Consider the following 25,683-nt stretch of genomic DNA (forward strand, 5'->3'; position numbering starts at 1 on the left):
ATTGCCAAATGCAGTGGTCTGATTGGTCAGATCTGTTTGCATCACAAAACACTGGAAAAATTGAGCTTGATCCAAAATCGTAAACGCAGTAAATTCATCCACTGAGTAAACGCTGCGTTAACAACAGGTTTGTAACAGCTTCAGATTCATCAGCCGTATGAAACGTTGACGGGACAAGTAAACTTGCTGTGGTGAAAATTTCTGCAGCACCTACTGTGAGAATATTGTAGCTTTCGGGCAAGAAGTCGCCGTGCGATGTGACCACGCCCGTCACTGGGTCGATTTCAAACTGCTCGTCCACGTTTTCCTGCAGACTGTAGGTTACTGCCGCGTTCGGGCCCTCGTCGTTATCCTGAGCGAGTATCCTGCAGACTTCCTGTTTGCCACCGTCGTGACGCTGTTCAGGCAGCTTGACGTCAAAACGTTTTTCCATGAACTTGGGAGGGTTGTCGTTGGCATCTAGAACCTGGATCACAACGGTGGCGGTGGAGCTCAGAGCCGGAGATCCGTTATCTGACACGATAACCTGAAGGTGAAAAAATGTTGGAGGGTCAACATCAGAATAATAAAAGCACGATTGATCTTTATATTTACTTTGACTTAATTTTAAAGCACTAAATGAATTTCTTGGGGTTTTAAAGCTAGGCAAAGATTGCTGGAGGCGGGGGTATTTTTGTGTTGCTGCTAAGAGTTTTCCTTTATTAGGAGTGGGGGAGGTTGGGGATGGAGATGTTCTCCACGTGGTCATGCACCTGTCTGTATTTAATCATTAGTTATTATTCATCTCTGGCTCTCTTCCTCAGCTTGTCTTTGTCCCACCTTCCTCCCCTCACACCCAACCCGTCTGACCCTCCCTGAGCCTGGTTCTGTTGGAGGTTTCTTCCTGTTAAAAGGGAGTTTTTCCTTCCCGCTGTCGCCAAAGCGCTTGCTCATAGGGGGGTTATCTGCCTGTTGTTGTTTTCTCTGTAGTATCATTACAAAAAAATGGAGAAGGCTGAGAAGGCTGTTGTTCTAATTTGGAGCTCTATACATAAAACTGATTTGAATAGATAATATCAGAAAAAATAAAAATGGTCTCAGATGGACGGCTCAAATCTCTGAAACTTTGGGTCTGTCCTGAAATGTCACACCAGTTAAGGAAGATTAATTTCCAAGCAGCTGAGATACATTTCTTTTAGTCGGTAGCCAGAAATGTGGTTTGATTTTCTGATGTCGAAATATCTGAACCAGCATCTAAATGTTACCAGTCACATACCTTTTCTTTCTGCTTTTATCTCATTACACACCTCCGATTGTCCACATAACAACAACATAATTAAATGTAATGACTGTGCACTGATTCCCATTTCTGTGGAAGTTTTAAAGTGGAGCTTCCAACTGAAGTAAAGCTTGTTTCCCTGAGGAAGAATTCCAGTTTTCATGCTCTCAGCCTCATGCACTCTTAGTTACATGGTTCATTTATGCCATGCATTATTTTTTTTAACCATATATATCTTAAATATTTAACATGAGCCAACAACACAAACCAACAGAGACACACTAAAAGATGAACTATTGGCCTTTAAAAAAAAATATTGGAAATAAATAAATAATAATGATCACAACACATTCGGACGGGGCAAAAAAACCTTTTTCACTTTTATTTGTTCGTCTGAAAACTTCCTCGAAAAAATCGTTATGTGTGGGGGGTTGTGCTATTTCCTGACTCACAGGTCAGCGATTGACTGAATGATCACTAAAATTATAGCATTAAAAAAAGAGCAGCTTCCACACTGACGTCACGTTTGGTGCTCGTTACCCGTGTCAGTAAAGCAGCGAGCACTGCTGTGTATTCTGGATTTATGGGAACGTCGGCGATTCACAGCAGAGCCGGATTTGTGTTCCTGCTTCTGCATCGATCTGACGGGAAGAGAAAATGTTGTTTGTCAGAGTCTCACCTCAATACTGTGCTCCGGTTTATCCTCTCGATCCAAAGCTGAGACAGTGCTGATAACACCTGCAAACACAAACACACACACCAAACACAGGTTCTGTTAGCAGGAAGTGAGAGGGCAGGTTACACATAAACAAACAGAGTTGGGAGTTTTTGTGTGTGTGTGTGTTGTGGCGGTTGGGAATGGGGGCGGGTGTCCCTGAGTAGTAACAGAAGAAAACACACTGTATTTTACAGCTCTTGATGTTGTTTCTGTTGTTTTTGTTTTTGAGGGTCACTCAATGTTTGTTTATGTCGCTATAAAAAATTACAACAAACAGCTAAAAAAAAAGATGATGATGATGATGGCGGTGTGATGCAGTGCTGAGGTGAAGTCGACCTGAATAAAGACTGATACAGATATCAAACAGGGACAGAGCGAGTGATGAATCGCGTGATAAACTTCTGAAGCAGAGCTGCCTTCAACACGACAGAGATCGCATCGAGGAGCTTTGCAAACGTCGCCTCCTACATGGAGATCAGGACTTCTGTTTGTCTAAATAAAAACCGGCATCCATTTTTGTTGCATTGTTTAACATCAAGAATAAACTTTCAGAAGACATTAAAGAACCTCCATTTCCTTCCGCTCTCCACTTCAATGTCGTGGGGGTGGGGGCTGGAGCCCTTCCCGCTGCCACCAGACAAAGGCTGGGGCGTCCGGACCCGATCGTTTTCTCACAGAAACTGGAGCTGTCGGTACTGATGCTGACAGAACAGGAAAAAACTGGAGGCCCATAAACTCAAAATAACCAACAGGAGACAGAAGCATAGAGGGGCTGCTCATAAGGGGAGGGCATCACCTTCAGCATGGCTGGGAGATACGGGAAGCACCTGTGTCACATTACAGGATCAGTGGAATTTACTGTTGAAAGACAAAACCACTATTTTGTCATCCAAAGCCGCTCTACAGTTGGAAATTAGCAATTTGGGTCACCTTACACTCAGAGCACAACACTGACTCATCAGTGGGAGGAGAGGTCACTCACAGCCAATCAAATGCTTCCGCCGCATCCACCTGAGCTCAGTCGGCCTCTGAACTGTGTGACAGGTGATTATCAGACACGGCGAGGGAAACCGCGGCTGACAGTTTGCTGAATCAGCGTGTTTAAGTGTCTGCAGCTGCTGGGAGAAGCGTCCTAGACACACAGCAACAGGCTGAGAAAATGCAAGTCTCTGTGTCTCCAACCAAAAGAGGTGTGGGAGCTGCAGACAGAGGAGGGGGTCGTAAGTGCAGCAAAAGAGGCCCCACTGAGCATCATCGAGTCCTTTTATGACAGAGCAAACAAGCCCTGCTGGGAGGGACAGGTGGGAACGTTAGAAAGTGTGTTCCTGTCATTAGTGCAGACGTGGGAATCACAGCTAAAGCCTCGTCCCTCCCCACCGCCTGTTTTCACTCAGCCATCCAGGACGCCTGTCAAAACCACACGAGGACAAACAGCTGTTTCTGCGTCAGGGGCCGTTCATTCCTTTTTCGCAGGATTCACATCACATTTTTACGTCTCTTCTTTTTTGAACGTGGACTCGTTTCACTTGCTTTTTAATTCAGACATCGCAAATTTCTGAGAACTATTTCAGAAATGCCAATGAGAAAAAAGTTTGAGAATTTTTGTTTGTATGCTACTGAGGGGTAATTAGCAGGTATCTGTGTCTGTGTGATATTCCCACTGAGTTTGTGGTTTCAGCTTGATAACAAGGTCGGTGGAGCCTTGGCACTCCAACCTCTCATCCACATACAGTCACTCCTGCCTCCAAAAAGCCAACATGGCAATGGCCAAAACACATTAAGGCTTCAAAGCTGGGCTTTTGGCTACATCCTTCCTTTACACTGTGTATCATTCCCGTCTCAATAGACGTAATAATTCAGTCTCAGGCTCTGAGACTGAGAATGTGCTACCCGAGACAGATTTCATATAAAAGTTGGTCTCAGGTTTTGGACGCTTTTTCATGTAAATTTGTTAAGAGTAAGAAAAATATCATACATCTTGGTGAGTGCTTTGTGTATATCAAGTATATAAAAGACACAATCGCATCATATCACTTTTTGAATCATCAACAGCCTGCAGCCATTTGAGGAATTTGCTGTTGCAAAATGCTAATGAAGTGGGCACATTCCTGACTTGCCTGGCCTTGTCAACAAACAAACACATTATGAAGTGTTCCACAACGAGATGCTTTTTCTCAAAACACGCACGACAATGTTTCATTTGCATTTCTGCATTAAAGCACGAAGCTTCCTCGATTCTTCTCGCCTGAAACGGACACAGCGCTGTGGTCATGAGTCACTTTCATCCTGTCAAGGCACGAGTGGTTTCACCCTCATATTACTAATAGGAGGTTCATTTGTTAACAGTAAGACAAGGTGGGTCATGTTCCAAAGAGGAACAGGTTCCAGGTAACATGATCTCCCTCCACTTACGCCGTTTTTCTAATCTATATAAGCTAGTACACGATATTTCTTTGATTCTTTGTTGTCAAAGGATTTTAAGGACAGCTCAGTTTGCTGTCTACAAGTAAAAGTCAGAGAGGATGTCAGCACATCCTAAAAGTCTGTTTGATTTAAGCTATGACAGCCTGTGCTCCGACATGGCTCCAGGAGTGTTAGTGAGCACTGAAGGCAGAAGATGAGGTCCCAGTTTGAGTCCAGTTCATCCCGTATGAGCTGAAAGAAGCTGAGGTCAGAGCTCTAGAGGCCACAAACTGGCAACTAGGTTTCCTGTTGATTTGGACTTCAGTGAACCACAAAAAACAGTTGCAGACCTCGAAGTCAAAAAGCATAAAGCCTGTTTAGCTTTTGTTCTGATGTTTACTGGACCTGTGCGATTTAATGTAAAAACTATTAGCAAGAGCTCCAACAGCACAAATGTGGTCCACAGTAGGGGTGGGTTTTTATAATTGATTTATCGATTAAAATCGATTCTGGCTTGGATAACGTGAAATCGATTCATTAAAATCCTGAAACGATTTTTTAATATAAATTTATTTTGCCCGAAATGCCAGAATCTCAGGTGAAACCTCACAAAATTTCAACAACCACCAAACAGCTAAGACAGTAAATGAGAGCAGGAACACGGATTCTGCACAAAGACTTAAACACACAGCGCAACCCGCGAATCAGTTAGATGTCGCCTTTCTCACAGTCGGGGCTGAAAGCCGACAGCTCGCTGATTCTGATCTGTCGGCGGGTCCGCGCTTTGTGTTCACGCCCTTTATGCGCTGATTCTAAAGCTGTTAGTTTGATGTCTCTCCAAACAATATTGACCGAACCAGCAGCAAAAGAAGATCCAAACTAGCTTCACATAAACATCGTCATGTATTCACTCTTACTTTTACTGTTTTGCTTTGACCACGATGCACAGCTCTCTCTCTCTGTACTTCAAGAACAGTTTTTCTTCATTATTCGCTTGCTTGTTACGCACAAGTCTGCCGTTGTTTACAGCGCTGTCAGCCGACGTTTTTTTTTTCTTTCGTTTTATATACTTCCAAAAAGAAAACCTAATTTCTGCTGTTCAATACTGAACAAATTTAAACTTTTTAAAATTATGCAAAATGCAAAACACTTAGCCGTGTCTCTAATAAAACCATTGTAACTTCAGAGGTAATGTTCATATGTTGATTAATGGTTTTCTTTCGTTTTTGATGTACTGCAGAATATTTTTATAAAATCCCATGCCAGCAAAATCACCTTCATGTTTTACTGTGTTTTATCCTCAGCTACTTTGACACAAAGGCATCTGCTGTGATGCACACACTTTTGATAAAGTCGTGTGTCAGCTTCCTTTTTATAGATACAAAAAAATATGTAAATGTACTGATCTGAATTATAATATTTTTGACTGTCAAAATTTCCCAGATTCAAATCGAATTGAATCGACCTTGTGAATCGGAATTGAATCGATTCTAGAAATCAGTGACGATACCCAGCCCTAGTCCACAGGTCCAGTTCAGGAACTCCAGCTAGCTGAGGAGAAGCCTAGCAGGCAGCTAGCAGCTACAGCCACCTGTGTCACCAGCCACCCGTCAGTCAAAGAGACCACAGCCCTAATAATGCACGTTTATTTTTGCACGTTTATTATCACTGCTGGAGCCTCTGCTGGATGTTAGAGGAACTTCAGGTTTTAGGAGTTTTTTTACCTTAATTTTTTTTTTAGTTTGCAGCACAGGGATAAAAAAAAAATAAAACTTCAGTCAGTTCTGCAAGAATTTGGGTCAGTGTCAGTCAGCTGTCTTCAGCCTGCAGCCTCAGAATACAAAAAGGTTCACAGAGATTTAATAACCCCTTTTCAGCAAAACACTATTCATCCTGTGGTTCTATGCATGAGTAAATGGATACCAAATACACCTGCATTTATAGAAAAATACTTGTTTGAATGTGACACACTCCAGCTGGCAGCAAACCTTTGCCCCGTCTCTGAGCGACATCTCTGTAATCCCTCGGTACACTGGCCTCGGGGCGTGGACAAACAGCATGTTAGAGGACGAGGACAGGGCTTGTAGCGGCTGGTAGCATCACAGCTAATGCTGTGCTCAATAGCTTTAACTTCAAAGTCCTCGCCAGGTGATTCAGCTTCAACTGTCAGCGAGGAAGGCAGAGATGTTTAGGCTTCCTCATTGTTCCCGTCATGCTAACTCAGTTTTTATTTCAGGTCGGACATGACTGACTCTGTGAGTGACTCTCAGGGAGCTCCCTGTTGTATAGGTATAGGCAGACCTAGCTTCCGCAGCACATACTGCACTCATGCTTGCAACACTGCATTTGCAAGCATGCATATGCTTGTTAGCTTTTCACCCATGAATCAAAATGTAACACGTACAGATATACCAAAACACTCTGCAACAGAGGCCTGCCAGATGTCCTGCACACACAAAGGGAGTTTGAATCAAGATGTAAATCAATTGCAATGAGAGCATGAAGTCTTTTTTTCTGCTCAAGCTGCTCGTGAAATGCCAGAATGATGCTGAGCAACTTGATCCAATTACATCCCAGAGTTCCTGTATTTTTGCCTGCACATATGCTCCTCACTGAATGCTTCAATACCATGATTCAGAGGTGAGAAATGTTTAAGTGGGAGGGAGGAGACGTGAGCCAAAGCTGGAAAACTGGAAAATTGCAAGCTCTTTTGTACTATATTCTAATAATAAATTCAATAACAAAATAATTATAGCTGCAATTAAAAACACAATGTCTACCTGTTGGATGGAATAAGTGCTAGGTCTGGAAATTATTTTTCAATCTTATGAAGGTTTAGGAACTTTAAGGGCAGAGTTCAGAGTACTGACCATGTTTTTATTGGTGAGTACTCATAATTAAGGTTAAACACTCTTTGTACAGCTGGGGGCAGTTTGGCCTTTCTCCATGTACTCACGCTTCCTCTCACAGTCCAAAGACATACACCAGGGGTGTCCAACTCCAGTCTTTGTTCCGACACACCTGAATCACATGAATGGCTTGTTATCAGGCCTTTGCCAAAATTGATGGCATACTGAAGAGGTAATCCAACCATTTTATTCAGCTGTGTTGGAGTAGGAATGCATCTAAAAGCTGCAGGACAGTAGCTCTCAAGTTGGACACCCCTGACGTTAAATAAACTGTTGAGGTTAAATTGACTGTAGGTGTGAATGTGACTGTGAGAGGGTGTGTGTGTCTCTCTGTGGGACAGACTAGCAAAGTGTCCAGAGTGTATTCTGCCGCTCGCCCTGTGACGCTGCAGCCTTGAATTGGACAAGTTAAAGAAAAAGGTCTGGATGGATAAGAAATTCTCCAGGTTAGCTTGCCATTCAAAACTTGGTGTTAAAATGTTGTGCCTCAGTTTGCAACTGAGATAACTCACATGATATCACCTTGTTTTACCTTTCTGAGCCAGGAAAACTTTCTGTGACATGTTGAAATTCATCAAGGTCTCCTTTGATTATATTTTTTATTGAAGAGTATTCACCTGTCTTAGGATCGATGTCAAAGTGCAATCGGTGAGATTCCAGCATCTGGAAGGAAAGCTTCCCCTCAGAGGACGTGTCCACATCTGTGGCCGACACCTGGATGACGGATTCGACCGTGTCCACGTTCTCTGGGACAGATGCAAAATACATCGGCTGGGAAAGTTCGGGAGCATTGTCATTAATGTCCAGAACCTCGATGAAGACGTGAGTCCAGGTGATCAGAGGCTCAGTCCCCAGATCGGTGGCGTAGACGGAGAGCCAGTAATGAGGCGCCGTCTCGCGGTCCAGCATCTCTGTCATACGAATCACACCTAAACACACCAACGGTACAGTTAAATCATTGTTGTCTACACTGGTATTCACATGTTTCAAACATGCTGCCCTGCCTCAGGAATGAATCACTTATCCATCTAATCTGTTCATGCTTAATAACTGTACAGCCCGGGAGGAACTAGCAGCCACTTGGGCCGTCACTGAGCTTAAGGTGTCTCTTTGCATTTAAAAAAAAATCTGGAAAGGAGCCCAGACGTGGGTTGTGAAATTTTAAGTAATTCCCTGCACAGCAAAATGTGTGACATATTTGTGTTAGCTTAATATGCTAGAAAAGAGGCCCGCACAGAGACGCTGCAGAGCCTGAACACAATGGAAATGTACTCCTCTGCACAGTGGCCTGAAGAGGCTGTTTAAATGTTGATGCCCCAAGTGAGAGATAATGAAGCAGCAACGTGGAGACAAAGACATATTTCAGCATAACTCTATTGTCACAGTGAACGCCATTCAGTCTGATTTTATTTGAGTCTTAAGGGCAGCAGCAGGCCAATGGAATACATTGTGATACGCTGCAAGGTCGCAGGGTATCCTCTGCAAAGGATATGCTGATGGAAAAATATACAAACTACAGACGGAAGAACTGCTTCTTCAAGCAAGTACACGTCCCTTTCTATCAGAGTGAGCACATGAGCATACAGCTGTAAAGTTCAATGCAGCACGAGGCGTGTCAGAGAGGTGGAAAAGACAAATGTTACCATGCAACACTTGTGCCGTTTAATTTATGCTGCAGTGCTAATTACTGTTTACAGAGCACAACAGTTCTGACCTTTGACCTTTCTACTGGGAACTAGTCTATAATCTTTACCCTTCACTGAAGAAACACTCTGCTAAACAGTGCTTCATTTAGCAGGTGGTTAGCTTTGGCTTTCAGTCAGATTGGTTCTTAGCTCCTAAACTTTGTTTCTATATGGAAACCTAGTGTGTTACCAGGTGAGATTTAATGGTGCAACCTTTGGAGAGGACAAAGGCCTTTTCCCAGTCTTTCTGCTAAGCTAAACTATGAGAGCGAGATCAGGCTTCACATCTGACTAAAAATTGCTAACATTGCTTTTCTACTTTTTAGATAAAAACATCACAACAACAAAAATTGAATCACCAAGTGTTAGTTACCTGTTTCCTCATCAATGGTGAACACTCCTAAGCCAGAGCCATCATGGATGTGGTACCTGACAACCCCGTCTCTGCCCAGGTCTTTGTCTGAAGCCGTGAGAGTTACCACAGATGTCCCTACGGCTGAGTCCTCCTTTACCAGAGCTTCATAGACGAACTCTGAGAACACCGGCCGGTGGAGGTTCTCATTGACATCCAGAACCTCGATCTCCACGAAGCATGACGATGACAAGGAGCGAGGGAAGCCGTGGTCGACTGCCCAGACTGTGAGATTGTAAGATGGCCGCCTCTCAAAGTCCAGCTCTCTCTCGAGGGTGAGGGCGCCGGTGGAGGAGTCGAGATGGAAGATCCCACTCTCTGTGTTTTTGAGGTTATAGGTGACAAGGCCTCCACTGCCCAGATCCAAGTCAATGCTGTCCACCCAGACAAGCAGCGTGCCCACAGGAACATCTTCTGGAACTTTTATTTTATGCACTTTGGGCACAAATTTGGGTGGGTTGTCATTTATATCCTGCAAAATCACCACCAGGTTGACAGTGGAGAACAGCTGAGGGCCGACTGTAGCCTGGTCTCTTGCTTCAATCAGGAGATCATGCTTGGGTGAGCTTTCTCGATCCAGTCTACCCGTCACAATCAGCTCTCCGGTGAATTCATCCATCCTGAACATGTCGGTCATTGTCAGGAGGGAATACTGGACTTTACCACTCATATCTGAGTCCAGGTCTGCTGCGCGACATGTAAAAATAACCGAATTCACCTCTTTGTTTTCAGGCAAGTGGATCACATACCTGGGCTGATCGAAAACAGGAGGATTGTCATTGACATCCATGACGTTAACGGCAATGAATTTCCACGCAGAAGTTTGCGGTATTCCCAAGTCATAAACAGTGATGTTCAAAATGTAGAACCCCTTTCTCTCTCTGTCAAGTGGACAAACTAGCCGAAGATCACCAGAGAACGTATCAATGGAGAAACAGCCATCTTCATTCCCACTCGAGATGGCGTACACAAGCTTACTATTAAACCCAGAGTCGTTGTCTGTTGCTTTGAACTGAACAATGGTTGAATTTAATGGATGGTTCTCGACGAGATCAATCGAACTGGGAATGCTTGTGTCAAACTTGGGAGAATGTCGATTGGTGATGTGGATATCTGAGAATGTGTCCTCCTCCTGATTGATTAAAATGGGTTTGATTGACTTGATTAGTTTATCTGTGACCTGTTTGGCAATGCCAGTTTCCTTGCAGTGCAGCGTTCGATCTTCACCTCGGTTAGTAATGGTTATCCTGACAACCGATGCTTCAGAGTGATGCTTCCCATCGGTGGCTACAACTCTCAGAGTGAATGAACCCTGCAGCAGAGGGATAGGTTGTTTCAGGGCAATGACTCCAGTCACAGAGTTGATCCCGAACACTTGGAGCTCGTTCCCTGACTCGATGACATACCTCAGCTGCTGCAGCTCATCTAAATCAATAGCTGACAGCTTGGCGACTTCGTGTCCCACAGGTAAATCCAGAGGTACAGTAACATTGCAGCCCACCTGCTCGAACAGAGGGATGTTATCGTTGATGTTGTTCAGAGTTATTGTCACAGGGCTTTCGCTGACCTGACTGAAGGGGCCGCCGCTGTCCGACGCCCAAACTCTCAGGTGATACCGCCGTTTCATCAGTTCGTAGTCCAAGTGTTCGGAGGTAGAGATGATGCCCGTGAATGGATCTATTGTAAAAGGCAAAGGGCCTGAATTTGCAATCGCGTAAGTCACAAAGCCGTTTTTGCCTTTGTCTTTGTCTGAAGCTGCTACTTTCAACACGCTGCTGCCAACAGGGCTGTTTTCATCCAGCGTGGCCTGATAGGATGTCTGTGTGAACTCTGGGCTGTTGTCGTTTTCATCCGTTATCTCCACCACGATGTGAGTTTCAGCTTCACCGTGATTGGCCATTACATCAAACTCATATCGATCTTTCCTCTCATAATCAAATTTCCCTGTAGTTATGATAATCCCAGTTTTAGGATTGATCTTAAAGTTAGAGGTGTCTGGATTGTTCTTGATACTAAAGGTAACGTTAAAGGGAACTGAGGTGACAGAAACCTTAAGTACATGAGTCTGTGGGGGTGAAAACTCACTCAGAGTCACAATGTAGGTGTCCTCCAAAAATGCCAGTGGGCTGTAATGATAGGCTGGAATGTGGATTTGTGTGATTGGAGAGAGGAAACTTGGCAAGCTCCTGTCTTTAGCTTGCAGCGAAAGATTCAACCCAAAACGAGTCTGAGACCAGATAATCCTCTTTGTAGAGATCACTTGGAAGTCACTGCCCTGCACACCTGAGGGGATTACCTCAAACCACTTGTGGGGATCCCCTCCAATGATATTGAGGGATTCCACTGGCTTAACTCCTTCCTCCACATGGACATTGATATTTATTTTTCCATCTGCAGACACTGTAGCTTCAGGGGGCGGTGTGATAACTGGAGATGCCATGGTCATCTTTTGTATGTTTACAGTGACCCTGGCGACATTCCCAAATTTCTGAACACCGGATATCTTTTTTGTCCTGTCCTCTGCTAATACGGTGAGGTCGTAGCGCTGTGCGCGAGTGTGATTGAGCCTCTTGATGAGGCTCACCGTGCCCGTGAAAGGGTCAACAACAAACGGATGAGCTCTGCTGGTGAACGAATAATAAAACTCAGCATTGCTCCCAATGTCGGCATCTGTAGCGCTGACTTTGGTGACACTTGACTTTAGAGGAGCGTCCTCCCTGATGGCCACATTGTACGATGCCGGGTAGAAGAGAGGCTTTAAGTCGTTGGTGTCAAGCACCTGGACGAAGACCTTCGTCATTGCCTCGAAGCCAAAAGTGCTTTCCTTTGCCTCCACAGTGAGAGTGTACGAGTCTCGGACCTCCCTGTTGAGGAGAGCCGAGTTGCTGCTGCGCGTCTTGATCCTGAGAAAGCAGAAATTTCCGACTTTGACTGCCTCTGCTTTGAAGAAGCTGTCATCGTCACCTGAGACGATGTTGTACTTGATGTCCCACAGCGGATCTGTCACTTCAATGCCCATCTTCACCTGCGTCTCAACGTACATCCGCGGGGCTGAGTTCTCGTTGATGGCAGCGTTGTAGAGGTGGTGTGTAAACAGCAGAGGAGAACTGCCTTTTCCCAGTCTATAACTACCTTCACATCTTGTCACACATGTGAGGACTGAGGCAAAAACAAGAAGGATTGCTCCTGAAGCTGCCATCATAATCCCCTTTTTGAACATTTTCACATCTGTAAAAAAGACAGAAAAGAGAAGAATAAAAGTCATGTAAGAAAAGCCTTTAGGGAGAGACAACAGCTGCCTGTATCACACGACAAGACATGAAATGTACACTCCAAGCTATTTTGTAAATAGACCAATCACTTCCCTGAAGCTCGAGCACAAAGAGTACAACAGAGAAAGCATATTGACACAACAGCCGAGTTAGGACTCTTGTCCTAACTTGTCTTGACAAAACGTAAAACCAGTAAAACGCTGGATTGTTTCAGGCCAACAAGCTTTTTCAGAAAGTTGGCAGCCCAAACGCCCCCTAATCATTTCTCTGAGGCTGAATATCAGCAGCGCAGAGTTGTCCCAATAATCGCCTTCTGTCATTGCAACGATGTGTGGAGGAGTCTACAGTTGCATGACCTGGTAGGTGATGGTGGGTGGCTCAGAGACTGAGAGCACTTATCCGTGGAGGCATGAGTCATTAAACTGCTGCACCCATAACCTTTTACAGGGAAGACCTGATCAAAAAGTTAAACAGATAAAACCAACAATCACTACCTGCAGCCCACATTCATGTCCAACTCTACGAAGCTCACATGTGTGTTTTGTCTTTTTTTCTTCCAGTTTAACAGCATCTTTTATTATAAGTTGTTCTGAAAGACAATGCTTTTTAATCAGATTCAATTCATGCGCCAGCTGCAGCGAGAAATAACAGACCTGTTTAACAGACCTACAGTGTCTGTTGGGAGGTTGGAGGCATATGGTGCAGTTATAATTCCTTTTTTTACTTTCTCTTTGACTTCCTGGGAAACTTCAGACTCTAAACCGGGTTAGCCTTAGGGAAAGACAGTGGTTTTAACCTGTTTACACTTTCTGCATAAATGAGTCACAGCAGCAGCAGCTGAACATGTTCTGAAAAGATGGACTTGGACCAAACCTGATGATGATGACGATGATCATGCTAAAAAAATCAAAAGATTTTTACCATTTTTGCTACATTCATTATTTTGTCCAATGTATTGCTCACAATTTGTTTATACAAACGAAATCATTTAAGGGGGTTAGGATGAAAACATCCCCCTGATGATGTAGAGGCCTAAAACTCAAATCTGATGAAGACATGCATCAAAAATTATTGCTCGGTTAAGGATGTCACTGCCAGTGTTGTCTTACACTTTAAAGTTTCTCTTTCAAAATCATAACCCCCAATATCCTTCTGAACCTAATCCATGTTTCCATACATCAGCATTGTAGCATAACTCTTCAGCATCTCTGGAATCGCCATATCTACCTATGCTAATGTTTTCCTGTGGTTCATGTCCATGTGGTCCAAGCCTCTGATTGATGGCGTGTACACGGCGTGCTGGCAGAAAGATCAACCCCGTCAGGACACAAAAAGCTAAAAGTAACTCACAAACGACCTAAAGCCATGAATCACACAACTGCTTTAAAAGTGAAGCTCACTTTGTTCAGAGGAGTGCAAAGAGTCTGATGTGCCCAAGGAATCTGGAAAATAATGAGGATGCCCACACCATGCTAGCTGGAATTGAGAGCAGCTGGAGGTCGAGACACTTGGGTCCTCACTGCGTCTCTGACAGTTCATCCAATCATAGGAATCTGGAAGGAAGAAACTCCTTTTCCCAAGATCAGAGGCATGAAAAGTTCTCCCTCCTACCTCCAGTTCCTCCACAAAAATAAACCATTTCAAATAGAATATCTCCGCACCTTCACACCAACCATTCGGTTTCAGTTGTCTAAACAAATCTGAACACACAAAAGGGCAAGACAAAAGATGCCTTATTGTGCCAGAAAGTTATGAATACCAGTATCTCACACGATCTCACGCTCATGTGGGTTTAGGAAAACACCTCTCCCGGACGCGCTGATGGTTTGGTCCCGAGTCTCCAGGTAGGCTGGCGCTGGAGCTTTCACTGGACGGTGACAGGTATGAGGGGTGTTATCTCCACTCACATGGTGACAGTTGATCAGATTACAAACGCCAACGTCACAGCTTGGATTTCAAAAGAGAGGCAAGGTGTTTTGTAATTTAGCCAGGCTTTCTGCACCATCACTTCTTTCTGGTGCTCATGTCTATTTTGTGACCGGCACATTTTAGATGCACTACTTCAGGGTTTGACTTGACATTTTTAGGACACCTCACAGATTGCTGATCTCTCCACCGAGAATATTTATGCTGCCTGGAAATGTGGACATTTTTACATCTTTATTTTTATATTCACAGTCCAAATGTCTCTTTTCCTGTAAAAGCGTGCTTATAATGTAAAACTGGGAAATATTGTTACGCAAGCGCCAAAACTTACTTACTTAAAACCTGACTTTTTACCTCCTTATTTAAATGGTCTTACCTTTAACTATTTGTAAGTAAATATAATTACATAAATTACAGGAGAATTAAGCCCTTAGTCGGAGCAGTATTATAAAGTGTTACCTGCTCAGCTGAGGTGAAAGCAGACGTGCCCATTTCACTGCTTTAGTTTCTAAGATAAGTTTTAAGGAGAAGCCTGAATCTGATGGCCCGTCATGTGCCTGACTCTTCTTCAGTGTTTGTTTTTTCTATTTAATTTCTCCTGTATTATTAAAAGGCCCTTGAACATCTCACTATACACACGCATAATGTCTTTATATATATTATTATTTTTTATCTTCACATCAAAGCAAAGCGTTGTGTTCTCAGACAAAGCTGTTTGATTCAGCCTCATGTATGGTCAGTCAGTCAAATCTAAACATTTACATGTTCATTTAGTCCAGTTTGAATATTTCAAGGTTAAAGCAATCTTATCAAATAAATATATAATATAATTTTTTAGTATAAGATAAAACAAGATAAGTCTTATATTTACCATTTGTACAGCAGCACTTAGAAACAGTCAAATACAAATAGATATACAAATGTAAACCACGTGCACGGGGACGTAGAGTAACGTGTTTTTTAAAGAGGAATTTTGAGCATAAAAGAGGAATTCCCTGATCATGCAGATTTAGGTTCAAGCATGTCCTCTAATAGGATTTGATTTTTAACATTTTTTTGGAGAAACTAGTAGGCCAGGTATTCTATTAAAAATTAGTTATTAAAGAGTGATTAATAAACACGTCTTGTTGAAGGAGTTTACGTACGACTGTAGTCTGCTCTGTGCCAGTCTGCACCTGCATATTGATATTACTGCATATTAGAGTATTGAACACAGTTTGGGAACATAAAAAGTCACAGGAGGACTCTAATCCTTCTTCATCTAGTGGTGAAATAAAAAGGACCAAAGCAGGGAGACGAAGATGGATTCGACCTTCGCTGGGAAACTGGAAAACATTATGAAATCCATTTGAATCTAATGAGCTTTGAGCCAGCCTGTAATGAACCTCACAAATCAGGATGATTTGTTTCATCAGCACGCGTTCATACAAAGTGCTCAGAGGGCTGCAGTGGCGCTGGTGCTCTGTTTTATCAAACGCTGGATAAAAGGACCACCGTGTGGGCCTTAGGATGCCATAAACTGTAAATGTTTAACGTACATTTTGCCCTGCGAAGGATAGCGTGCACGCTGGATCTGCAGTGCATTCTGGGCTGATGATTTAAGCTGTCTTATTTCTAACAGGCTAAGGTTTAAAAAACACAAGGAGTGCTTTTGGTTGGAATTTACAGGCAAAGGAAATGAAGGAATACATGTCATCCTTCACAGAAGTGCAGATCAGGGAGAAGGGCAAATGCATGAGGAGGACCACAAGTTCTCAGCTCTTCGATCAGTAAGAACACCTCAGGTACAATTTAATTCCACGTGGAGTCAAAATCCTAGCAGAACTTGAGCGAAAATCACTTAAAGAAACGTGAGAGATGATCTGCTCTGATAGCTAACGGCCCCATTGCACAGGAAATGGCAAACTGTCCGTTCAGTGAGCTCAGCGCTTCCCCCTCAGAGCTCATTTTGGGGCACAAACCTCCACTGCCGCTGAGGTCTGTCACACACAGCTCCAGGTGGAAACCTGCAGCTAAATGCATGGCTCACATTTCCACATCACCCCTATGGCTCAGGGCTCAAACAGAGCAGCATCTGCATCCTGGTCCCGCCCCGTCAGTCAGTGCGAGCTGGATGGGGTCAAAGACAGCTTCCTGTCTTTAATGGTCGCCGCCTCTGTGCAGCACTTTTAGCACAGAGGCCTGATGTGCATCTTATCTGCAGTGTCTAAGTTCAACACAGGTGTGCATGCTGGTACATTTTTTCAGCAATCTTTAAGATCTTTGTTATTTTTTCCCGACTTTGCTGTGTCTCGGTTTTTATTTTTAGCATAATCTTTTCATTTCATCTTAAATTTCCTCACATTTTATCAGGTGTAAACTTCCTGGCAACACAGTATAAAACAAAAAAAAAATCAATTGATCAACAACGTTTGCTCAGTTAAACTGACGCGAACACTTCTTAAAACTCAAACTGGGCAACCTTTCAACACGCCGATTTAAAATCGGAATAATTTGCATTCATGTAAAAAACTCTGAGTCCCAGTGGTTCATGCTGACGTTAACATGTTTCTGATGATGTGCTGTAATACAAACACTCATTTTATCACTCCAAGCTCTGGATGATGTCACATAGAGCAGGTTTCTCTAATGTGGTCTCGTCACCTACCTGCTGTTTAAAACTTCTGTTAGCATGGGGCAGCCAATCAGAGCTTAAAGAGCTTTATTAATAATGAGGAGGAGCAGTGGGGCACAAAGAAGGATTATTTTGAACTATTAATCATGCAAAGCTGCCTTGGAAAAGTCATAGAAAGAAATAAGAGATCCACTTTGAGGGCATTTTGTAGAAAACTCAGTTAAAGGTTTCAGCTGCATGTCAGAGTGAAAAGTTCCTGAAACCAGATGACTTCCTCCACACCATCAGACACAAGGAAGCTGGCGGGTCTTATCACTGTATCTGGATTCATAGAACTGCCACAGGCCTCTGGGAAAAATCCACATATACTTTTTTAAAAAATGTGGGCAGAGGGAGCGTGAGAGGAACAAAGTGTCATCACATGGAGATTATCTCCTCGTGAACTGATCACGACCGTCTCAGACTCATTCAAAATTAAAAATGAAATTAAAAATTAAATCTGACTCATCTGTTCAAGGAAAGAAAAAAACTGCATGAGGCCTCATCCTTGAAATACGTCACACTTTTCTCTTTTTCAGGCCTCATTTTGCTTTGAAAAGTGATACGTTTTTAAAAATGGTTTATTCTTATAGTCTGACTTCCTGCATAAAGTGGAACCCTCCTCCAGCCTGCTCTGTCTAGTTCAGGTTCATTATAAATTAAGCCTTTTGCTCTTATGTTCTTACTCATCCATGCTACGAGGAGCTGAACATGAGTCACTTCACTGAGCGTGAAGGTAGTAGTTTGTTTCCTGTGTGACGACTCCTGCAACAAGTTGAATCATGGATCCGCAGAGCTGCCAGTCTGGCTGTGAAAACCTGAGGGTATTTTATAAAAGGAGGGCAGGGCACATTGTTTCAGCCTGAAGAGCACAATAATTACGGCCATATGTTTGTACAAAAGCTTCTTCTCCAGGAAACTGCAGTGAAACGCCGAGCGAGTGAAAGGATCTCAGGGTTTTCCTTTTGTCACTGGAAACTATCTGGCATTATTCTTCCTCCTGCTCCCTCTGTGAGTGTATTAATTCCACCAACCCACTTCCTGCTTTTTGTCAATGATTACACCCCCATTCTGAAAAAAGCAAGCAGAGACGAGGGCCCTGAAATTTAATATCCCAGTCTTCACATAAAGGAGTTGCTGAGGTGTAGGTGTTTCACAGAGCTGAGGTTCACTTCCATAAATGAAAACAGTGTTTTATTTATTTCTCTAACAGCTAAATCATCCATTTATACTACAAACCCAGGTACACATAGAGCTTTAGTCTCACTGCATGCACAGCACAGGAGCCTTTTTAGCTGACTTTAGGCCCATAATAAGCAGATCTACGATCATTTCTAGTGTTGAATTAACATAAGTAAAGTTAGATATTAAAGCTCCTGTGGAGGTTTGTTAATTCATCCAGGAAGTTTAAACAGACACAAAGTTCAGACGAACCTATCGCTGCCATACCGTATCTAAAAGCGGATCCAGTGTTGGTTATGGTGAGTCGACCTGTTCGGTCCAGGTGTGCGATGTCTGCTAATGGTGCACGGAGGAAATGGACAGAGAGGCTCAGCTGGTTGGAGGTTTGTCCTGCTCAGACCCCGACAGGATGCATTTTCAGAAATACACACAAAACCGTGTATTTAAGTCTGGGAACAGTTCCCATCAGCAGTTTTTACCTGATTTATGTTGTACCTGTTTACATATAAATACGAGGCCATGACAAGTGCACAAATTCAGGATGAGAAATCAGTGAAAGCTTCACAAAGCAAACGCTGTGTTAAAGCTAAAAATGATCGTTCTTATTATTGACAAACAGCTGAGCTCTGTGCAGAGCAAACTCGGCACAGCCGAAAGCTCAGGCAGGAAGCTGGAGACAGTTCAAACTGAAGCTTAAGCTTGATTGGCTCACGTTATTTCACCTGTGCCACCAATCAGTAATTAGCTGAGTACAAATCACTTACTGACACTAATCACCCAGTGTCCCAGCATGCCCACAGCTGCACATCAGTGAGCCGGTAACGTGGCGGCCTTTTTCTTCTGAAGCCACAAAACACTAAGAATGCGGTTTGAAGTTTTTATCCTTTAATGCGCTCAGTCGTCTGGGCCGAGGCACGGCGGTATGTTTTCCTCTGCCAGAAACTCAACTTACTTTCAGACTTTCATCTTCATTTGCATAATTGCAGAGTTCAATTTCCTTGGTAGCCATTAAAAAGAACAACAGAGGGTCGTTACACTGGGACAATCTCACACAGTAATGAGTCTGGGCTGCAGCGCCGGACCGTGATGGATGGGGAGGCTTCGCCCGCTGCCACTTTATTAAGTACTCATTTTTGTTTTAAGGTGAAAAAAACACCTAAGATCTGATGACTGCAAAGCGTGAAGAATGTCTTCCTCCTCCTTTAAGAGCAAAATCAGCCCCAAATGTCAAATTTGACAATGAGGTGCTCCAGCAGCTGCTCGCCTTCAGACGAAAGGTCGCTTTATGCTCTGTGACACGTGCAGCTCTGCAGCACATGGTTGCAGCTTAATGCTAGAAAGAGTTGTAAAAATGATGAAGAACAGCAATCAGAGCGCACTACATGAAACAAGAAGATGTCTCATGAATCATAAGTTACATTTAAAATAACATCGACGCCAGGTCCAGTTTCCTCAGAGGGGATTCAATGTCTTCTTATTAATCCTGAAGAGTTGCCCATTATAATCCCCGCTAATCCCTGTATTGGTGCACTGTTTGCAAATTGTCAGCAGCCATTTGAAATGCCTGCTGTCTGCAGAACATCTATGCACAGTGTGTGTCCCTCACACAATCATTTCATAGTTTCTGATGTGAAAACACAGACAGGCTCATCTCAGATAGATTAGTGAGGTGATTTCAGAGGAATCGTCTAGGTATGGATCTGTCACAGTTCACAGGCTACTGCTGTAAAAATGATGAACGCCATCTTGAACATGACCATCGCCGAGAGTGATTGTTGTTAGTCGTGGATGGACGGATGACGGGAAAGGCTCTTGCCGACTCTGGCTGGCAGTTTCAGTTTAATTCAGTTTTATTTCAATCACAACAGCAGTTGCACCAAAGCACGTTATTCTGTAAGGTAAAGACCTAGAGTAATACAGAGAGAACCCCAACAATCAGGGAAAAACCATAGGTTATTATTGATTAACTGTTCTGAAAAGTGAAAATGTGCAGCTTGGTTCACGTTTACATTGATGGAGCAGTAGACAGCAGAGCGACCACTGGCTCGTGGCTTTAAATAAACCTCCAGAAGCTTGGACCGTGGCCCAGAATGAGGCCGACACTCAGACGCTGCAAAGCTAGTCCTAACTGTAATGTTGGATTCAATGAAGCCAAACCTGTTGGAACTTGAAACTGACTATGAAGAAGAGCGAATACCAGCCAACCCCACAGTGATCAGTGATTATCAACAAGGCAGAACTTCCACAGCCACCCTGTCGGCCACGTACAGCTGCAGTTTATCTGTTTGCCGTCTCAGTAACGTGCAGCATTATTGGTGCTTTCATGCATACGCTGTGTTTTCTCATGAAGTCATGCCCCGTCTTTACACGCGATCGCTTTCTGTCTTTCACCTGCATCCTCTCTGCTGTTCAGACATCTCAGTTTCCTGAAACAGTCCGACTGATCGAGACTCTACCAGCACACAGTGCAGACTCTGTCAGTGTGACACATTTGGTCAACTGGATTTATTCCTCAGAGGACCAAACCAGAACAGAGATCCCTCCATCATGTAGATCTGTAAAGACCTCGGGTTAAGTTCAGGGACCAACCAGGTGCAGGATGGCTCCACGTGTCAGGTTAGGAGGGCTTTAAACTCTACATGGTGTTAAGTGTCAGTCAGCTTTTTTCTTTTACAGCCAGAGGTCTGCAGAGTGTTTTTGGACCTTCACAGGAGAAGTGAAACGTGCTCTGCTGTTTGAGGGCTGTGGAGGTATGAAGTGAAAAAACACTCAAATAAGAACAGACAGCTGCTCTTGTATGCGCTCCTACTTCCAGGTACCAATTAAAATCGGGCTCTTGGGGATCTGCCAGTCGGAGGTATGACTGACTGACTCCCCACCCCCATGACTTCTTCTTTTTGATGGAAGCTGCCTCACAGCTCTGCTCTCGCTTTATAGCTTTTTTCCTGCGTGATCATTAGCAGAGCTCAATGACTGTGACCCCTGACCCCTGCACGGTCAGCTCCAGTCACCATCCCAAATTCACCTGTTCTCATATATAAATTAGTGCTTCGGGGCTTTATTAGGGGGACTTTATAATGAGGCTGAGAGTAACATTACTCTGTGAGCTTTGTGGCAGGGAAGCTTGTTTTTTTATTTGAGCTGAAAGTCCAGCTTCCTCACAGTAATCTGATGAAAATCAGCAGTCTGGGCCTTTCTGGGGTGTGTTTAACTTAAAAAGCAGATGTTAAGCCCTTTAAGCAGCTTTCACAGCTGAAATTCAGATGCTGGATTTTGTCAGGGTGAGGTTACAATGGTGACCTCTGTCTGGAAAGGTCGTGGCCTCCAAACTAACCCCACTCACACCCAGAGTGAAGCTGGAGTGTGGAGGCCTTAAGCTGAACGGGTATATACAGTGGTAGGACTTAACCCGGCCTCGATGACTGACATCTGTGAGTGAAACCTCAATCGGAGAGTCCGTCAGAAATAAAGAGTTGAGGAAAGAGTGAGTGAAATGATTTAATGTTCTGGGTTTGATCAGAAATGTGTCCGACCTTTACTCTGAGCTCTGCTCTACAACAAAAGCAGAGACACTAACCTCAGCAGGGGGTTTCAAAGAGAAACGTCCAATCTACCCCGGTTCAGCGTACACGTGGGACTCCTCACCGTTCTGAGTCATAGGTGATCGTGAACGAAGGCAGATGAGAGCTGCGGTCCGGACATCAGCCTCGGCCTGCCATACCGGGCAAAGTAAGGTGGCCTGGCCCGCTGCGCGGAGACAGTTCTCTGTGAGAGAGACACTAAACAGGCTGAATGTGGAAAATCTGAGCTCTACTGTTCAGTTTTATAACTGGTGGTTTGTCTGGTTTTAGTGGTCAGGATCATGCAACGTCAAACTGGGCTGTGTGTGTCCACCAAATCAAATGAGCTTTATTCAAGTACACACACACACGTGTGGTCACAGTGCGCTGACACGGCCAGAGAAGTTCAAAGATCGATAAATCAACCAGAGCTTCCCCACCTGACCTACACTATCTTTAACATATTTAATGAAGCCATGCAAACTTTTACCTCCAAATCTTTTTACTGTTTGGAGTCTTTGAAGGTTTTATTTTTATTTTTGAGCATTCGTAACTTAATGAGGGTTCATGGATAACAGCTGCTATCATGTGTAGGTAAAAATTAACCTTTTTCAGACACCTATCCCACTGAACATGACCCCTCAAAGTTTACCCAGAATGCATTATTTTGCCTTAAGAAAACAATCAAAAGGCAGGCTGTCCAGGATGTACACATCTGTACATCTGTCTAGGAGAGTCAAGGAGGCCTTTTACGTGAAAAGGGAAAGACCATCTCTGAATCGAGGAGGGGGCCTAAGGGTACATCTTTCACCATCTTACAGTGCTGTGATTGCAGCCATTCCCCAACTCTCTGTGAATGGTACTCATGGCCATTGATCAGTGGTCATTGATCAGTGGTTGTTGATCAATGGTCATGAGAATTTGCATAATTATGATGAAGGTGACCTCCCAGCCCATTGTTCCTTCAGTGGGCTGGTTTCAGTCATTATGCACATGTACTGTTTTGGGGATTGGGGAAACCTGCAGTCAGCTGAGACTGAAGAAGTCACTTGGATGAGTGACGAAACGTTTCTCCCACTGAAAATGCTACGTCCAGATGAACAGAATCAACCTTTGGAGAAAATGCAGTCTGACTAAACTATAGCAGTACCTGCAATTTTCACCGTTTTTTTCAGCTATCTGCTGTGCTGATGACTCAAAAATCATGTGATTGACACTCCACCAGCCCCCACGACTGTGTGCACTTTTATTTAATTTGCCAAAAATCTGCCCCAAGTACACTAACCTGTTTTTTTTCCTTTAAACTGTACGTTACTGCAGCGTTGCACAATCACACGTTTTTCCTTCATGTCCTTTTCCGTGTGCAGACTAACAACGTCTGTGATCAAAATAAGACATTTTTCCTTGTTTAGGAGCAGCTCCCCTCCCACCCACGCCAGACAGCCACAGCTTTTACATGCTGCTGTGAAACTCTGTTCGAGCTCTGTTTTACAATCAAAGCTTTTACTGTTGGAGCATCTGTGAGAGATGTGGCGCTGCACCACTGAAGGCCCTCATAAAAACTCTCACGTCACAGATATGTGTGTGTGTGTGTGTCTTACAGTGGCTGTGAGAGACATTTTTAACCCCTTTACACCCAGCGTTTACCAAAACAGATCACCTGAACAGGTACAAAGCCACTGTGTGCAGGTATGAGTCATGTGATGTGAGGTTGCGGGACTGTTTAAAACACACAGGGTCACTCTGGCCTCACAGCACTGTATTTACAGAAGTTCCACAAGATGCTAACAGGCAGCAGCTATCAGTCAATCAGGCTCGTTTGGACTTGGTGAGGAAGAGGAGGAGGAGGAGAAGTGTGTCGCTGCTCTGGTAGGCATGTGTGTGTTTGAATCAGGGTGCATGTAACCTCATTTTGCCCTCTCAGCACTGGTTTTTGATCCTGTGTAATCTTCTGTGAGACATTAGCTCAGTCCCATCAAGAGCCCAGCAGGCTGGACTAATAGCTCCCAGCTAACCATCCATCTCTCATTTATGGCGGGTAGTTTCAGCCACCCTTCCAGCTACATCTTTATCTCAACAAGTCATTACGACCGTGTTATCAACGCTGTCATTAAATGGCCCTGGACAAATGACCCATTGGTCCAGACGGAGCACTTGGCTTTGAAATACCAGCAGAACATCCACCCTTAAAAAACATGAAACTCCATTTACTAGATTTCTAGTAAATCTATTACATCCCATCAGAGATGTGGCATCTGGTTACTCCACCTCTGACGGGATCACCAGCTAACATACACCATGTGCCTGCCTCCAGGTGTATCCAGGGTAAAATCCTTACCAAGTCAAACATGCCGACCAGAGAACGGGCAGACAAGCTACTGTTACAACTCCGCTAAGGCATCGAACAAAAGAAGAACAAGAACAAGAAGGAGATACGGCTGTTCTCCAGGGTCACGGCAGCCAAATTACAACTGGACACAACACAGACTCTGTGAGGTCACACCAGGTTCAGGGCAAAAGGGAAAGTGTGCTTTTAGAGAAGTTATGTGTTTTTGTCTTTAAAGGTTATCTCGCCTCCATCGGTTTCACACACCATGACTCAGTTTGCAGGCAGACCCTGCAGGCGGACACGGGAGCACCTCAGCGCCTTCTAACCCTTATTTCAAAACCATCAAATTATTAGCGCTCTGCAGAGGCTGATCATATGATTTAACTGCTCATACAGTAAATCAGCTTGAGGACAAATATGAAGACAAGGCCGAGAAACTTTGGCTGAAGCTCAGGACGTCAGCCTGCATGCGCTGACATGTGCTCCTTCACTCTCCTCCCATACAAACGCTCGGAGCGAAACCTGTCAGATCACACACTTCACACACTCACACTTTTATCTTTTTTCAAAAACGTGTCATTTATTCTCTGTGTTAAACCTCAGACATCCTCCCGAGGAGAGATGCTGCCCTCGGAGAAAACCTACATGTGCTTTAAAACTAAAGCAAAAACTGAACTTTTCTCACATGTGAGTTTGTAGTGAGGTCATGTGAGTCATGTAGTTTTCAGTTCCTCTGTCCTGTTTAAAGCTCCTCCTGGCTATTGTTTTGTGACACTGAGGTGCTAAATAGTGGTATTATTCTTCACAATAAACAGCAAGCAGCATGGAAACCTTACCTGACGTCCAGTTAGACGTCTTTTCCAGGAATTCCTCTTTCTCCTCTCCCGTCACGCTTCGGGAACTTTAAAAGAAATCCTTTGCTCGCGTGGCGACAGCCGCCGTCTTCCCATCACAGTTTGGTGCAAAGTTCATGAGAAAAAGAAGACGAGTGTACAAACATGCAGAGTTACAGGAGTGAGTCTCAGCCTGAGCGCCTTCAGAGGATCTGCACCAGACACACACCTCAGCACTCCCTCAGGATCTCATCTCCACCCACTTCTTGCACTGTCCCTCCTCTCTGTCAGTGCAACACACACACACACACACACACACACACACACACACACACCCTCCATGTGCCCAGATCGTGGGCTGCCCCCCCTTTCTTTGCCTGTGGGTTCAGGCCTTTGGGCCTCAGCCAGCACTGAGCCTCTGTGGTGAGTGCATATGTGTGTGTTTCTGATCCTGTACATCCAGTCTCTTCATTTTTAACATTTTTCTTATTGCAAATATGATTTTTCCTGAAGGGCAAAAACAAATCTGAGGACAGAGCTCAC

At 44.0% G+C, this 25,683-nt stretch overlaps 1 protein-coding gene across 1 annotated transcript in view; it reads right to left on the bottom strand.

Moving 5' to 3' along the window:
• Positions 1-25,385, bottom strand: part of fat2 (FAT atypical cadherin 2) — a 91,095-nt gene extending 65,710 nt beyond the window's left edge. The window contains exons 1-5 of the mRNA XM_084952778.1: positions 25,144-25,385; positions 9,347-12,613; positions 7,906-8,217; positions 1,938-1,996; positions 215-526 (exon numbers count right to left, since the gene is read on the bottom strand). Of these exons, the coding sequence (XP_084808904.1) occupies positions 215-526; positions 1,938-1,996; positions 7,906-8,217; positions 9,347-12,605 (3,942 nt within the window). The 5' untranslated portion in view covers positions 12,606-12,613; positions 25,144-25,385. The remainder of the gene's footprint in view (positions 1-214; positions 527-1,937; positions 1,997-7,905; positions 8,218-9,346; positions 12,614-25,143) is intronic.
• Between the last annotated feature and the right edge of the window lie 298 nt (positions 25,386-25,683).

The sequence above is a fragment of the Perissodus microlepis genome, chromosome 2, assembly GCF_051167445.1.
Source record: "Perissodus microlepis isolate ML-2025 ecotype Zambia chromosome 2, ASM5116744v1, whole genome shotgun sequence".
NCBI lineage: Eukaryota > Metazoa > Chordata > Actinopteri > Cichliformes > Cichlidae > Perissodus > Perissodus microlepis.